This window comes from Sylvia atricapilla, chromosome 13 (genome assembly GCF_009819655.1).
Source record: "Sylvia atricapilla isolate bSylAtr1 chromosome 13, bSylAtr1.pri, whole genome shotgun sequence".
In the NCBI taxonomy this organism is placed as follows: Eukaryota; Metazoa; Chordata; class Aves; order Passeriformes; family Sylviidae; genus Sylvia; species Sylvia atricapilla.
The window spans coordinates 15,243,662-15,257,013 of NC_089152.1; the positions used below are offsets into that span (position 1 = coordinate 15,243,662).

General features: G+C 43.6%; 1 protein-coding gene across 2 annotated transcripts in view; it reads right to left on the reverse strand.

The window, feature by feature from the left end:
* Positions 1 to 12,675, reverse strand: part of MTMR10 (myotubularin related protein 10) — a 36,519-nt gene extending 23,844 nt beyond the window's left edge. The window contains exons 1-2 of one of the 2 annotated variants that reach the window (XM_066328562.1): positions 12,414 to 12,675; positions 10,722 to 10,782 (exon numbers count right to left, since the gene is read on the reverse strand). In XM_066328562.1, coding sequence (XP_066184659.1) covers positions 10,722 to 10,782; positions 12,414 to 12,467 — 115 coding nt within the window. In that variant the 5' untranslated portion in view covers positions 12,468 to 12,675. Of the gene's footprint in view, positions 1 to 6,234; positions 6,338 to 10,721; positions 10,783 to 12,413 lie in introns of those variants that run through there. The other variant, XM_066328563.1, reaches the window with a different exon arrangement.
* Between the last annotated feature and the right edge of the window lie 677 nt (positions 12,676 to 13,352).

Genomic DNA, 13,352 nt, shown 5'->3' on the forward strand with positions numbered 1-13,352 from the left:
TCAGGGATCTGCCTGGAAGTCACTAAAAGCAGCAGCAGCAGTATCTCTGCCTTTGGCTCAGTTGTTCAGCTGTAAAAATGCCTTGGTCTAAGTCTGTAGCCTTGAGCTGCCAGAATTGTGATCTGTGTTCTGGGACTGTTTGAAGATGTGAGGAGACAAGTTTCATTGACCTGTGTTATCATATACATGAATATTCCATGCCAGAAATGGCAGGAACTGTGAAAATGTCTATAAACAAATCTCCTGGAGCTTTGAAGTCTTTCCTCAAACAGTGCTAAACTGTGCTTAACGAAGCTTTTGAACATGAAAATAAAAAATCTGATTCTGACAGCTTCAATACAAACAGTTAAAAGTCCATCCAAGTCCACAGCAGTTGAAAACAATGTCTTATAATGGGGTACATGAGAATGACAAGCCCTACTTCTGTTAAACATTGTAATGAAAATGTTTCAGTATATAGCATGGTCTGACCTGAAACTTCTTAATGCCCAGCATTTCTTCAAATAATCCATTTACTTAAACAACTGCAAAAGCCCAAACCATTTATTGAAGCAATTTCTCCTCAGTGTTGGTATTAAATCTCCAACTATTCAATGTGAAGTTCTAAGTCACCTCCTGTGTATGAAGAAAAACAACCTCCTCACAAACTGAAGTAACTAAAAGTAACTTTTATTCTTCCCTCTCTCTGTATTGCCAGTGCATCACTGCATTTCTAATAAAAAAAATATGGAGAGTTAAACACACCATGAAATGAAATGCAACTTCCATAGCTTTTTTTGGTAACATTCACTTATCTGTTACCAAGTGTAACCATTTTTACTATCACATAAGAGACACTTTTAAAAACAAATTACTATTATCAAATTATTAAAAATTACTATTTCAGTACTTCATTACTTTGATGCAACCAAACAGTAAAGAAACTAAGTACATTCACACATCTTCAATTTGAATTTATTGCAGTCCAAAACATGCCTGCTACATCATTCTCTTTCCAAAGCCAGTCCTTTTTACTTCCCTCCTTTATCCCTCATAATTGTATGGCTACACTGCAACATGTTAATTCTAATCCTATTTTAGTGCAACTGCATTTTGTTTCATTTCATCCAACACAAGCACATTCTGGATTTTCTGGCCTAGCTTATCTTGTGTCCTCAGGTTTACAGCCCTAACACAGAACTGGACCTAAGGATTAAGGTGTGGCAGGACAGAGAATCTGTGCACACCAACTTCAGGCAAAGCATGTGAAAGTTTGCAAATTTAGTAGATGTAGTTTCCAAACACCTCTAGAAATTGATTTTTTTTTTTTTTTTTTTTGACATGCAGGTTTGGAATTTAACGCGACTCCTATCGTTTATCCCTCATTTGGACATCTATAATCAGCAATATCAAAAGGAGCAGACCTTTCAAAATTAAAATTTAGGAAAGTAAATAAACAACGTGAGTAATAAGCAGGACTTGCACAAGGAACCCTTCTCGTGTTTGTAGTCGAGTAGGTGACTTCTCCGATACAAGACAACAGAGCTATTCAGAGATACTACACTGCACATTTCTACAATGTAGCTGCTGCTTTTTTCCAGTAAACAGTCACAAACTGTTCCAGACACAGAACAGCAGTCAACACTTCCATGTGACTCCAAGAGTCAAAGAATGATCTCAGGAGACAAGAGCAGTTTGTTTAAATTTTGACAGGAAACCAGAAGAGAAACTACAGGTTGCCACCCTTACATAGAAAACCTAATCATTTTTAATAAAAACATTTCTACATTGAATACACGAATCACAAAAATAACAGGAGTCACTGAAGGATCTATCTAGCTAACACACCCTCCACCTAACACACAACCTCAAAAACTGTTAAACTTCAGAAAAATTCTCCTAAATCTCCCAAAGGCACATGCAATCTGACTGGTTCACATTTTGGAAGTTAAGAGAATTCATGGTATGTATCTAATCCACCATAATGCATAACCCACTGCAATCCAAACAAGCAGCAGAGGGCAGAGCCTGGAACGCGTGGGAGCAGGGAGAGGGGCAGGAGTGACCCTGCTGAGCACAGGGATGAGCAGGAGGGAGCACTGGGCAGCACAGCTGTGCCCTGCCCAGCCCCAGCCGCTGCACCCTGCACCAGGCCTGGCGGCAATTTGGTTCCGCAAAATCTGCAACACAATCCCCAGCCACTAACCTCCTAAAATAAAACCGTTGGCACTATAATGTTTTTGTAACTTTTGGTGCCCTGCCTCACAGGATCAAGGTTAATTTTCGTTTGTTCGTTTATTTTAGAAAGGTAGTAATTTGTAACTTTTCAGGGAAGAAGGCTGATTGGAGTAGCATCAAGGAGCACAACCCTATTAATGCAGGAGGTGATACAAACTGGGCAGTTTTCAACAAATAACAATACTGACTGAGCACTGCAATGCTGCACAACTAAAGGAATTGAGCAGTGTTTTATATACACAGACACATACACAGATCAATACATATACAGACAGATGGAGCATAGCACACACACATATATACACATCTTCAAATGTGAATAGGCAGCATTTTTTTTATCACAATAAAAATCTGGTACTTGCTGGAGGCAATGGATGGCTGAGATCATACTCCATAAATTAATAATGCAAATCCTACAAGCTCTGTGAGTTTGCAGGTACCTTACGTGCTGCTGTGGGAACTTTCCCAATGCTGTACTAGAAACACAAGAATGGATTTATCAGCATAAACTTTCTTTAATGAGCATTGAAGCCCTGTGGATGTTTAATGTCAGATAGACATAAGCATAAGAGAGGTTATTAAGTACTTTGTGCAGTCATGAAATTTCTACCTAAATTCATAAAAAGCTAGCACCTGAATGCACTTAGGAAACTGAACTCCTGTTTCTCATTTACAATGTTGATAGTGATTATACCCAAGTAAGACAACAGAAAAACAGCTTGTTTATGTGAAACACAGAAGTTCACAATAGAAAAGCTCAAGTTAATTCAAGTAGCCATTTAACCATTAAGAATGCACGATAATGAGTTCACTTGTAAAATATTTGGCAAATAATTAACTTTTGGAAATTCCCAAGAAAGAATTTCCAATCAAAACTTCATTAATAAGTAACTGAAATCTACAACATTTTTGTGCCTTTATCTGCTCTCTTGTGGAGAGAATACCAAAATTGTATCAGTTTATTAGTATGCGCCAAGCATTTAGATGTTAATGTCTCTAATCCACTTCTAAATGAATCTTCTGTTCAGTGTGCTCAGGCACTTCCAAACTTAAGAAAAAAAAGTATTTGTAAGCTCATGAAATAATTGTCTTTCATCTATTTTCTGATTTTCATGAGCTCTTACAAGGTTGTTCCAAAAGGACAGCTCAATGCTGTGATTATTGGAGAAAGAAAAACAATTTGCATTAATTTTTAATAGGAGAACCTGAGATTTCTACCAAAGAACAACTCTGACCACTGCTTGGAGAGTGGTGTGCTATAAATGCACAGTACCAAAAGAGCTTGCTTTGCCAGGCTTATTAGAAAATGGTTATTAAAATATGATATATTAATATTTTAGTTTATCTAGTGTGCTAAGAGAAAAGATCTTAGATAAATTTTTAAATGACCAGTAAAGGAAAAAGTAGCAAAAAAAAAAAAAAAAGGCTCCTTGGTAAGTCTTCAAAGATCATCTCCATGTTTCCCATGCAAAGTTTCCCATGCAAAATAACAAGACTGAAATCAGTATTTGCCCACTAATGGCTAATCTTTACGAACACTGGGGGAAAAACCCAAAAAACAAAACAAACCCAAGACCAAATAACAACAACAACAAAAAACAAACAAACAAAAACCACCACCAAAAACAAAACCCCCACAAACCCCAGACAAACCTGTTTGTCTGAGAATATAATTGCTTTTCTGAACTAGGATGGGATGCTCCACAAAAGCTTCCCCTACATCTCAGAACTGCAATTAAAGACACAAGAATGTAGAGGAGGCAACAAAAGTCAGGAGTTCAGAACAGAACATCCATCAGGAGCAAAGCTCTCAATATTAAACAGATTGAAAACAAAACATTGCAGCAAATTTAAAAACTGCTTACAGAGTTGCTTTATTCCAGAAACTTGTATTACTGCTAAAGTAGAAACAGTTCCATATTCAACATTCACTTCCACCTCAAGCTTTGTGCTGGCACTGCCATTTATGACAGACTTTGTTAGTCACATCAGAGAACTGATCCAGTCAAAAATGGATTATTTTAGTTCCTTTTTTGTCAGTTCAAATTTCACCTGAATTAGCTCTGATCTGGCCTTGTTCTTTGGCTGCACAAAGAACCTGAAGTAGTTAATAAGAATGCACTTGTGTGTGAGAAAAATAGAATAATAAACAGCTCCCATTGGCATCTGTATGTATAGCTGGGCCAAATTAAAATAAACTCTTATCACCAGAACCCCTCCAACAAAGAGTTTTAGCAATGATTTGGGCAGAGTTCTGTAACATTAACAACAGACAAGCCAGTGAGGAGAGACTGTGTCTGGCTACATAAACTACAGATTCCCAAACCCTGACTTTGCCTAAACAATATAATCAGGAACAATTTGAGAAGACTGAGGTTTTCAGCTTGTTCTTTTATAACTATGTTACCAATACAAGTTACAGATGCCAACTTCTTATGTACTACCAAGTCTTCGTTAAAGTATACAGGTTTGCCTTACCAAATAAATAAACACAGAAACATTTGTTTAGAAATTAGTTTGGAATCAGTTCACTGAAGACTTGCTTCATTGGGAGAAAACATAATTGCCATGAGACAAAACCCCCAGTAGCTTGGACAGATGACAATTCAGAATCTACTAGATTTTAATGGCTTGTAGCATCAAACACACGTGGGGCAGAGTAGGCAGAAATCAATTACTTTGTAACTTCTTTGCAAAATGCATATGTAAAAACATTAAAATACTTAATTTTAAAACAGGATCATCCTTCTAGCTTCAAGGAATTATTCCCACATTGGCCAATGGCTAATCTGTTGCATATAAGCAATTATTTTTGCAGATGTTTACAAATACTAAAATATAATGCTAGTCAGAAGCTTTAAGAAATGCCTTTTATAACAAAGGCAAGACAAAATTACTCCATCCAGTAAAATCTACTTCTAAGATTGTATCTGGTACTTAGATTCTGCATGCAGACCGCCTTGGCTGTACTTATGTCCTGCCAATCCTTAAAAAAATCAAACCCAAACACAGAACAAGCAGTTAACTGAACCCAAACCACGCCTGAAAATTTATTTTGAGCCAAACAAACAAAAAAGCTGTAACAGAAAAGAGTACTTAGCATATACTTACTGTAAGCAACATCTTGTTCTAAATCTAAGTCGAATGTTTGGTTCCGTTTTAAACTTCTTGCATTCTGAAAAGCTGGTCTGCAGAAACCTGTTGCTCCAGATTTCGAATCCAGAATTCAAAACTCTCATAACTTATATAAAACTTCTGGCAATCTTTGTATAGACGACAAAAAAAATTTGAATTCTCTACTTTAAAAAAGATTTAGGGAATTGCATTATTTTCTAAACTGCCAATCTGATATTCTAATCTGGCCATTCTTAAACGTTGAAAACATGAAAATTATTAAAATAATTTCATCCTTTTGTATGACACCGATTCCTGAAAACAAGTTGCAGCTACAAAGCTTTTTTGCTTCCTTTTTTATATCACATATTACTTTTAAAAACAAACAAATGAATTTTCACAGTAACATTTCAGTTTCAAATAAACGAACTTGAAGCAGGGAACAAAACCCCTAACCCTGCAGTATGATGCCTTCCTCAGCTGCAAAGGAGGGAGCGAGCCTTGGCCAGCACTGCACGGCTCTGGAAATGAGAATCACCAGCTCGGAGCGCTTTGGAGCAGCGAGGAGCTGCCCCAGGCAAGTTCTGCTCAGGTGCTCCGAGCACTGAGGCTGTCGCTACTCACCAGCAACACGCACACACCGAACAGAGCAGGCAATGCCTTCCTGAGCATCCACAAATATCCACAGCAAAAGGCACCAGCAGTGACAGCGCGGCACTTGTGCCGGCTAAACAAGCCCAGCTCACCTCGGAGGCATTCAGGCAAACTGCTGAGAGCCAAGCGGGGCAGGGCCGAGACATCTCGGGGTTACTCATTACCGTCCTCAGGCCGGGCTCACACAGCCCGGCCACCAAAGCGCTGAGAAGAGCTGCACGGCTCCAAAGCACGGAGAATAGACCGTACCTGGGGCACTAATGCTCAAGGGTGCCTCAGTGAACAGTGGATTTCCCTCTCCTATCACATGATGTGTTGCAGCTGCTCTGGAACACATGACTCAATGTAATAAGGAATTGCAGAAAGCAGAAAAAAATCCAAAAAAGCTGGGAGCTAACTTGCGAGAGAAACAGACTCTTCTAAAAGATTAAATCTTTCCATGATACGGTCTTAAAAACCTCCCAAAATTAAATTTCTACAGTCACTTGCCTTTCTAAAGGCACATATATAAAAAAAGCCAATAAAAATCAAAAAAGCAGGTGGCAAAGTCAATCAGCATTATTAAATAAAAGCCGAATATATCCAATGGCAAAAATCTTGAATATGATACAAAATTCCACCTCAGCAAAAAACAGGAACTCAGCACAAACAAAAAATGCTCAAGAATTAATCAAGATTAATCAAAAGAATTATTACAGATATGGGAAACTTCATTTTTTTTGTACCGAGACAATTAAGCTAAAGAGAAGCAAAATAAAGTGGACATATAATACACGTCTGAAAATCACAACTTGCATGAAATGGAGGAATATTGGCTTGATGTTTGCTGTATCCTACAAGAACTAGGATTATTTATCCAAAGGAACTGGATGGTGGTCATTTCAGAGAAAACAATTAAAAGGAGTTGCAACAGCATGTAATTAAACTGTGGAACATGTTACCATGTGAAGCTGTGGGTGATAAACGTTCACACAGCTACAGAAAGCAGCTGCATAGATTCAGGTAAGACATCCAGCAAGAGGAACTGACCATGGCAGCAGCACTGCTCCTGTATCCTGTCGCTCCTCACTGGGTGTCCCCATGAGGGTCCTGGGGAGGAAAGTGCCCGTGCTGCACTCCCAGAGTGGGAGCAGCTGGGAGTGAGGCCTGTGCCCTGCTGCCCTGTCCCTCGGTGTCCCCGCGGCCACGGCAGCCAGAGGTGACACCTGCCCCGCCCGGCTGGCCCTGTGCCCTGCCGGGCACCCACTGGGGCTGTCACCACACTGTCACAGCTCTGAGGGTCACCCGTGAACCTTACACAGGCACAACAGCCTGCGCACAACTGCTTTCAGCAGCCCCTCACCACCACTGCCCCTTTCACTTGCCTCAGCATGAGCAAGCCTTAAAGATAAAAAAATACTAGTCTAACTCAGTTTAGACTGTAATTTTATAACCATTTCTAGCCGTTTTGTAAAAACTTACAGGTAACAGCTACTATCTTAATCTACTAGCAAATTACCATAGTGAGAAACAATTTAACTAAGTCAAGTGGACATTTAGATTGGGGAGGAACAGTCCTTTCCTCACACTGGTTACATAATCTGCTCCACAATGGCCTGTGTGAGCAACAGGGAGGATCTCAGAGCCTGGTCTTGCCTAAACCACAGTGTGGCACTGGTTCCAGTACAGACACTGGACTGGTCCATTGTCCATCCCTGTACTGCACTTTTCCACACCTCTCTGCCATTCACATCATGGAGACTCTGCAGTCACAGTCCACTTCTGCTGGACAGCTTTTTGAATGTTCAAGTTGATGACTTGAAAAGGCGACAGACACAGTTGTGGAAATTTGCTACAGCTGATCACCAGAACAAAACACACCCTCAGGCTTAAAAACCTGAGCTCTGCACTCCCTTAAGGTACACAGACTAATTTCCTACCAGCCAGGCAAGGTACTTTAACAGACTCACTGGTAGACTACTGCTATTTCTGTAATTTTCCTCTTTGACATGCTTATAAAACCAGCGATGCACACAAACAACGGGGAACAAAGTGAAACTGTTACAGAGGCCAACTCTTAACTAATTCTGCAGAAACTCTCACTGACAGAGCTAACACTAGGAAAATAGAGCTGCAGAAAGAAAAACAAAACATTTTTATAACTCCACCTCAAATCTATATCATGTGTTTTGCAATGATGCCAAATGCTAGAAAATTACTTGCTTTTCTCTACTGCAGTATCAGTGTTGCCCCTTACAACCAAGGTTTCTACTTGTTTTAAATGACACTTGTTCCTTTTCCCAATAAACACCCTCAGCACATACAGTCTGACGAGAACACAGGCTTTTGCTCCAAATTCTGATGACATGGTGGGCTCTAGACTCCAGAGGAAACTTTTAAAACAAACTACAGGTTGAAAGTTGATTCCAATTCTTTTTTTTTAATCACTTCATTTTCTAACCAGATGTATTATTTCCTAGACTGTCACTCCTTGTCCTAACCTCCACTGCACACAAATACAAGTTAGACAGCAGGGTATTTAGCTCCTTTGGAATTAGTAAGCAAGCCACCCCCTCAGAGTCACTACGTTTTAGGAATCAAAAGCTTAATACAACCATTTGCAGGTTTTGAAGATTACTAAAGCCAGTACTCATTTGTGCTAATGTAACTTAATTCCAAAAGAACTCCTTAAAAACTCCACTACTTAAAAAAGCATAACAAATATTCAGCCACTCAGGTTTATCTCTGCTCCTGAGAGCAAAAGCATTTCACACAACTGTTAAGGATAGGATATTAGGAATGCCATACTGAAACTGTATTTACAAGGAAGTGCAAGTCAGCCTTAATATAATTAAATGAGCTGGAATTTGGCCAGTAACTTGGGTTATGACAAATCCAAAAGCCAGTCTATCCAACAGTACAATGTGTACTTGTTTATGCACTTTCCTACAGCACGGCTGATGACAGAAACAAAAAAAATGCATTTAGGCCGGTGCTTAACTTCAAACAGGAAGACTTGCATTTAAGTAATTTTAAATAAGTCACTTCTAACACCCTCCCAACTCTCATACAGAGTCATGAACAGACTTTGTCAGAGCTACTCTGTGGCTATACAGAGCAGTGAATTTTATTGTGAAATAATTCAAAGTAATACCTTAGAATGATATGGAGGTGGAAATTTTAAGTTTGTGGTAGATCACACCGTGGCTTCTACATAACTTGGGGCAACTTACTACAAATGTCCCAAAAGCCATGAAATGCTGACTTCAAAGAGAGTGCACACAAGGAAAATAATGCAAAGAGGGAATAAATACAAGCCTGGTGAGAAAAACAAACCAAGTCAGTACCATTTTATGAGTATTTGGGGGTTTCACAAATAGATAATGAGCCACACTGCAAGAAGTGTCAGCACAGAAATTACTTTTTGTAACTGCTCATGGCCAGGTCCCACAGCAAAGGCAAGATGTGCTACATTTTGAGCAGAGCACTCTCGTACTGCCTTGCATTTGCTGTGGAATGTCTCAGAGAAGAACATGCAGTCACTTCCTTGTGAGTCAAAGGCCTTGGATGAATATCAACTGCAACAGAATCACTGAGATGCCAAGTGGTAAGCAGAAGTTTTGCAAGCATAAAAATATAACTATTTCAAATATCAAGCAACCTCAGCAATGTATTTTAAGATATTTATGCCTCAAGCAAACTCTGCATTCTTTTGTTTCATTAAGAATGTCAGGAAGTTGTTATTTACACTTTCAGTTGAACCTCTTACACAGCATTTCAGCCTCTTACATACTTCACTGGACCATATCACATATCAATTAGTACTGCTTAATTAGCAACAGGCCAATGTAAAGCAGTGACAGAAATAATTTTTTAGGGTTGTTTATACTTATATCAGTGTGTGTGTAAATTTGTATTTTAAATATATATTCTGAATGCTGAGAAAAAGCTGTAGTATGACATTGTTTTAAACTCCAAATTATCCTTAGAAACTGCAAGCCAAATTCATTACTGTGATGTACAGTTTGCAATGAAAGCAATCTTGAGAACAGTAGATTGTTCCTTCTATATCTGAAAAAAGGCTTTTAGAAACCCTCACTGATCAAAATGACATTTACCAGAGATTATTTCTTATTTAAAATATGGATGTCGTTAATGCCCTACATTTATAAATATGTAATGACGAACAGTAATAAAATAATCTCTCTCTTTCACCCACACCCTAAAAAGGTTCTTCTGTAGAGGTCTGAAAACACTTATTTCAAACTTACCTAACAGCACCATAATCAATAAGAGTAAATGAATAAAGATGGCATTAGAAGTTTGCCAATACAGAAGTCAATCATACCCACAATACTGGAAATTCTGTGACTATTTTCCTTTAAAACAAAGGAAGGCTCTGACACAAGCTTTGGTACTGGGTTCTGCACACAGGTAAATATCTGACTATCTGATGAAAGTGTAATAACCAGTAGCCTTCCAAAGAGTGTCAAGAGTGTAAAAACACTTAACAGTGGTTTAATTTCCAATACTCACAATAAAATAAGACATTATTCTAGAAGCAGTAAAGCATCACACAGGCAAAATTGCCTATGTATTTATTTAGTGTTTCAGGTGGGTTAGAATAAGTTTCTACAGACACAAATATTACCTTTTCCTACTCAAGGCAATACTTCCTCCATGAGCAATGCTAAGATTAAAATATACCAAAGCCAAGACCAACAGAGGTATTTGTCAAATTCCTGATTCATGCCTACCTGGTAAAAGTACTGGTTCCAGTTTTTTAATCCTTGGTTCTGACGCTACATTGTCGTCAGCCTGAAGAAAAAAAAAAGAGAGTATTTACTAAAGGCTCAGAACTTTACTGCCAGATGCAAGCCTGATCTGCTTGTGAAGAAGAGAAAGTTGTTTTAACTTAAAAAGTTCATTTTAAGGAGCTAGAATCCAATCGTAGCAAGAGTTTTAAACAAATTTGAGGGCGTTTGAGATTAGTAACAAAAGAATAATAAAATATTTAAAATATTCATGTTCAACAAATTGGGTAACCCAAACTACCACAAGTCACAGGATGAATAAAACCCAATTTGGCTTGACATTCCATAATAGCTCGAGATCTTCAGCAAGTTTTACAGGTATAGATACCCAAAAAACCCTTCTCTGCTAACTTCTAACATGCACAACTTTCCAACATAGGAAAGATTTCAAGGCCTAGAACACACATATGCCTACCTGCACTTCAGTTTCAAACCTTAAAAATTAAAGCCTTCTATAAAAAGACTGGAACTTTTTGTGAAAGAACCCATGGTTCCTACAATGATAGGAATATAACCATTTCCCACGACTAGGAATATCCAGAACTGCATTACATCGACATCTCATTTTACTAAAAAATTGTGAAAAAACAAAAATTAGTCAACATGTCAAACACGCTGCCTGAAGAGGTCCTGTCTGGTCTAAAGTAAAAAAATATCACTTTCTGTCAAGTGCACAACCAGATGACACAAAAAATCCTGGTGGCTCTCAACACACTCAGTACTATATGCGCTATATATAATTGATAAATATACTTGATTTTCTTATTTATGCCATCAGACACGTGAAACGATGGCTGCAAGTGAATTATGTGCACAGCAGAGCAGCGCCCGCTGCTTTCTCCTCATCCCGCCCAGCGCTGAGAGCAAAGCGAGCCCGAACACCTGAAGCGCAACTCACAACTTTCCAAAATAATCTGGCACGGGGAGATTTTAACGAACACAAGACTTCACTTCGATAGAAGCCCTGCTCCCCGAGCACAGAGCGGGCTCTGCCCGTGTGCGACGCGGAGACCCGGAGGCCGAGGGGCTGCCCCCGAACCGGCTGCGCAGCTTTTGTTTCCCGGAGGGCTCGGGGCCCGGCAGCCCCTCCACAGGTGCTGTCGGCCACCCCCGGGACAGCGGCACCAGGCGCTGTTCGCCGCCAGCGACAGCCCCCGGCCAGCGGGCACAGCCCCCGGGCCAGCGGGCACAGCCCCGGGCCGGCGGGCACAGCCCCGGGCCAGCGGGCACAGCCCCCGGGCCAGCGGGCACAGCCCCGGGGCCAGCGGGCACAGCCCCGGGCCAGAGGGCACAGCCCCCGGGCCAGCGGGCACAGCCCCGGGCCAGCGGGCACAGCCCCGGGCCAGAGGGCACAGCCCCGGGCCAGCGGGCACAGCCCCGGACACAGTCCGGCACAGCCCCGGGCCGGCGGGCACAGCCCCGGGCACAGTCCGGCACAGCCCCGGGCCAGCGGGCACAGCCCCCGGGCACAGTCCGGCACAGCCCCGGGCCCCAGCGGGCACAGCCCCGGGCCAGCGGGCACAGCCCCGGGCCGGCGGGCACAGCCCCGGGGCGGCACCTCGGCCAGGGACACGGACGGCCCGGGGCAGGCAGGGCAGGCAGGGCAGGTCGGCAATGGCAGTAAAAGGCGGTTACCTGAGGCAGAAGGTACGACTTGAAGGTGGGTTTGGGCTGCTTGAGGGAGAACATTGTGGCCGCCGACGGGCGGGCCGGGCCGGGCCGGGCCCCGGAGGTGGTACCGACACCCGCCGGCTCAGGCCCGGCGCCCGCGGCCGCTCGGGCTGCGCTCCCCGTCACACCGCGGGGGCGGCCCCGGCGCACCCTCCTTCCCCAAGGGAGGAGCCAGCGGCCTGGGCAGGCCCGGGCTGGGGCCGCCGCCGCCCCGCATGGAGCCCCCGCGGCTCCCTCCGCCTCCCCGGGCCGGCCCAGCGGCTCCTTGGGCGGGCGGCGGCCCCGGCGGGCCGGGCCGGGCCGTGAGGGGCGGGAGCGGCCGCGTACGGCGGCGCGGAGGGAACAAGCGGCCCGGCCCGCGGTGACGGCCGGCCCCGGGCGGTGGCGGCCGAGTCAGGGCGATGGTGGCCGGGCCGGAGCGGTGGTGGCTGGCCCCGGGCGGTGGCGGCCGGGCCGGAGCAGTGGTGGCCGGCTCCGGGGCGGTGGTGGCCGGCTCCGGGGCGATGGTGGCCGGCCCCGGGCGGTGGTGGCCAAGTCAGGGCGGTGGTGGCCGATTTAGGGCGATGGTGGCCGGCCCCGGGCGGTGGTGGCCGGTCCCGGGGCGATGGTGGCCGGCCCCGGGCGGTGGTGGCCGGCCCCGGGCGGTGGTGGCCGGCCCGCAGCACCGCGCAGCCCCGGCACGGCCGCGCTGTCGAGGGCAGGTCACCGGCCCGCCGGGGCCGTCCTGCCCGGCCCGGGCCTGCCCCAGGGAACGGGCAAACGCGGGGCCTGCGGCGGGCGGGGCCGGCTGCCGGAGCACAGGATTGCCACAGTTTGGCCTCAGAGCCCCGTGGGAACTGAACGCCCCGTTCGGGGGCCTGCAGGAGTTGCTGCTACCCCGGGTGTCTCGTAAGGCAGTGGTAA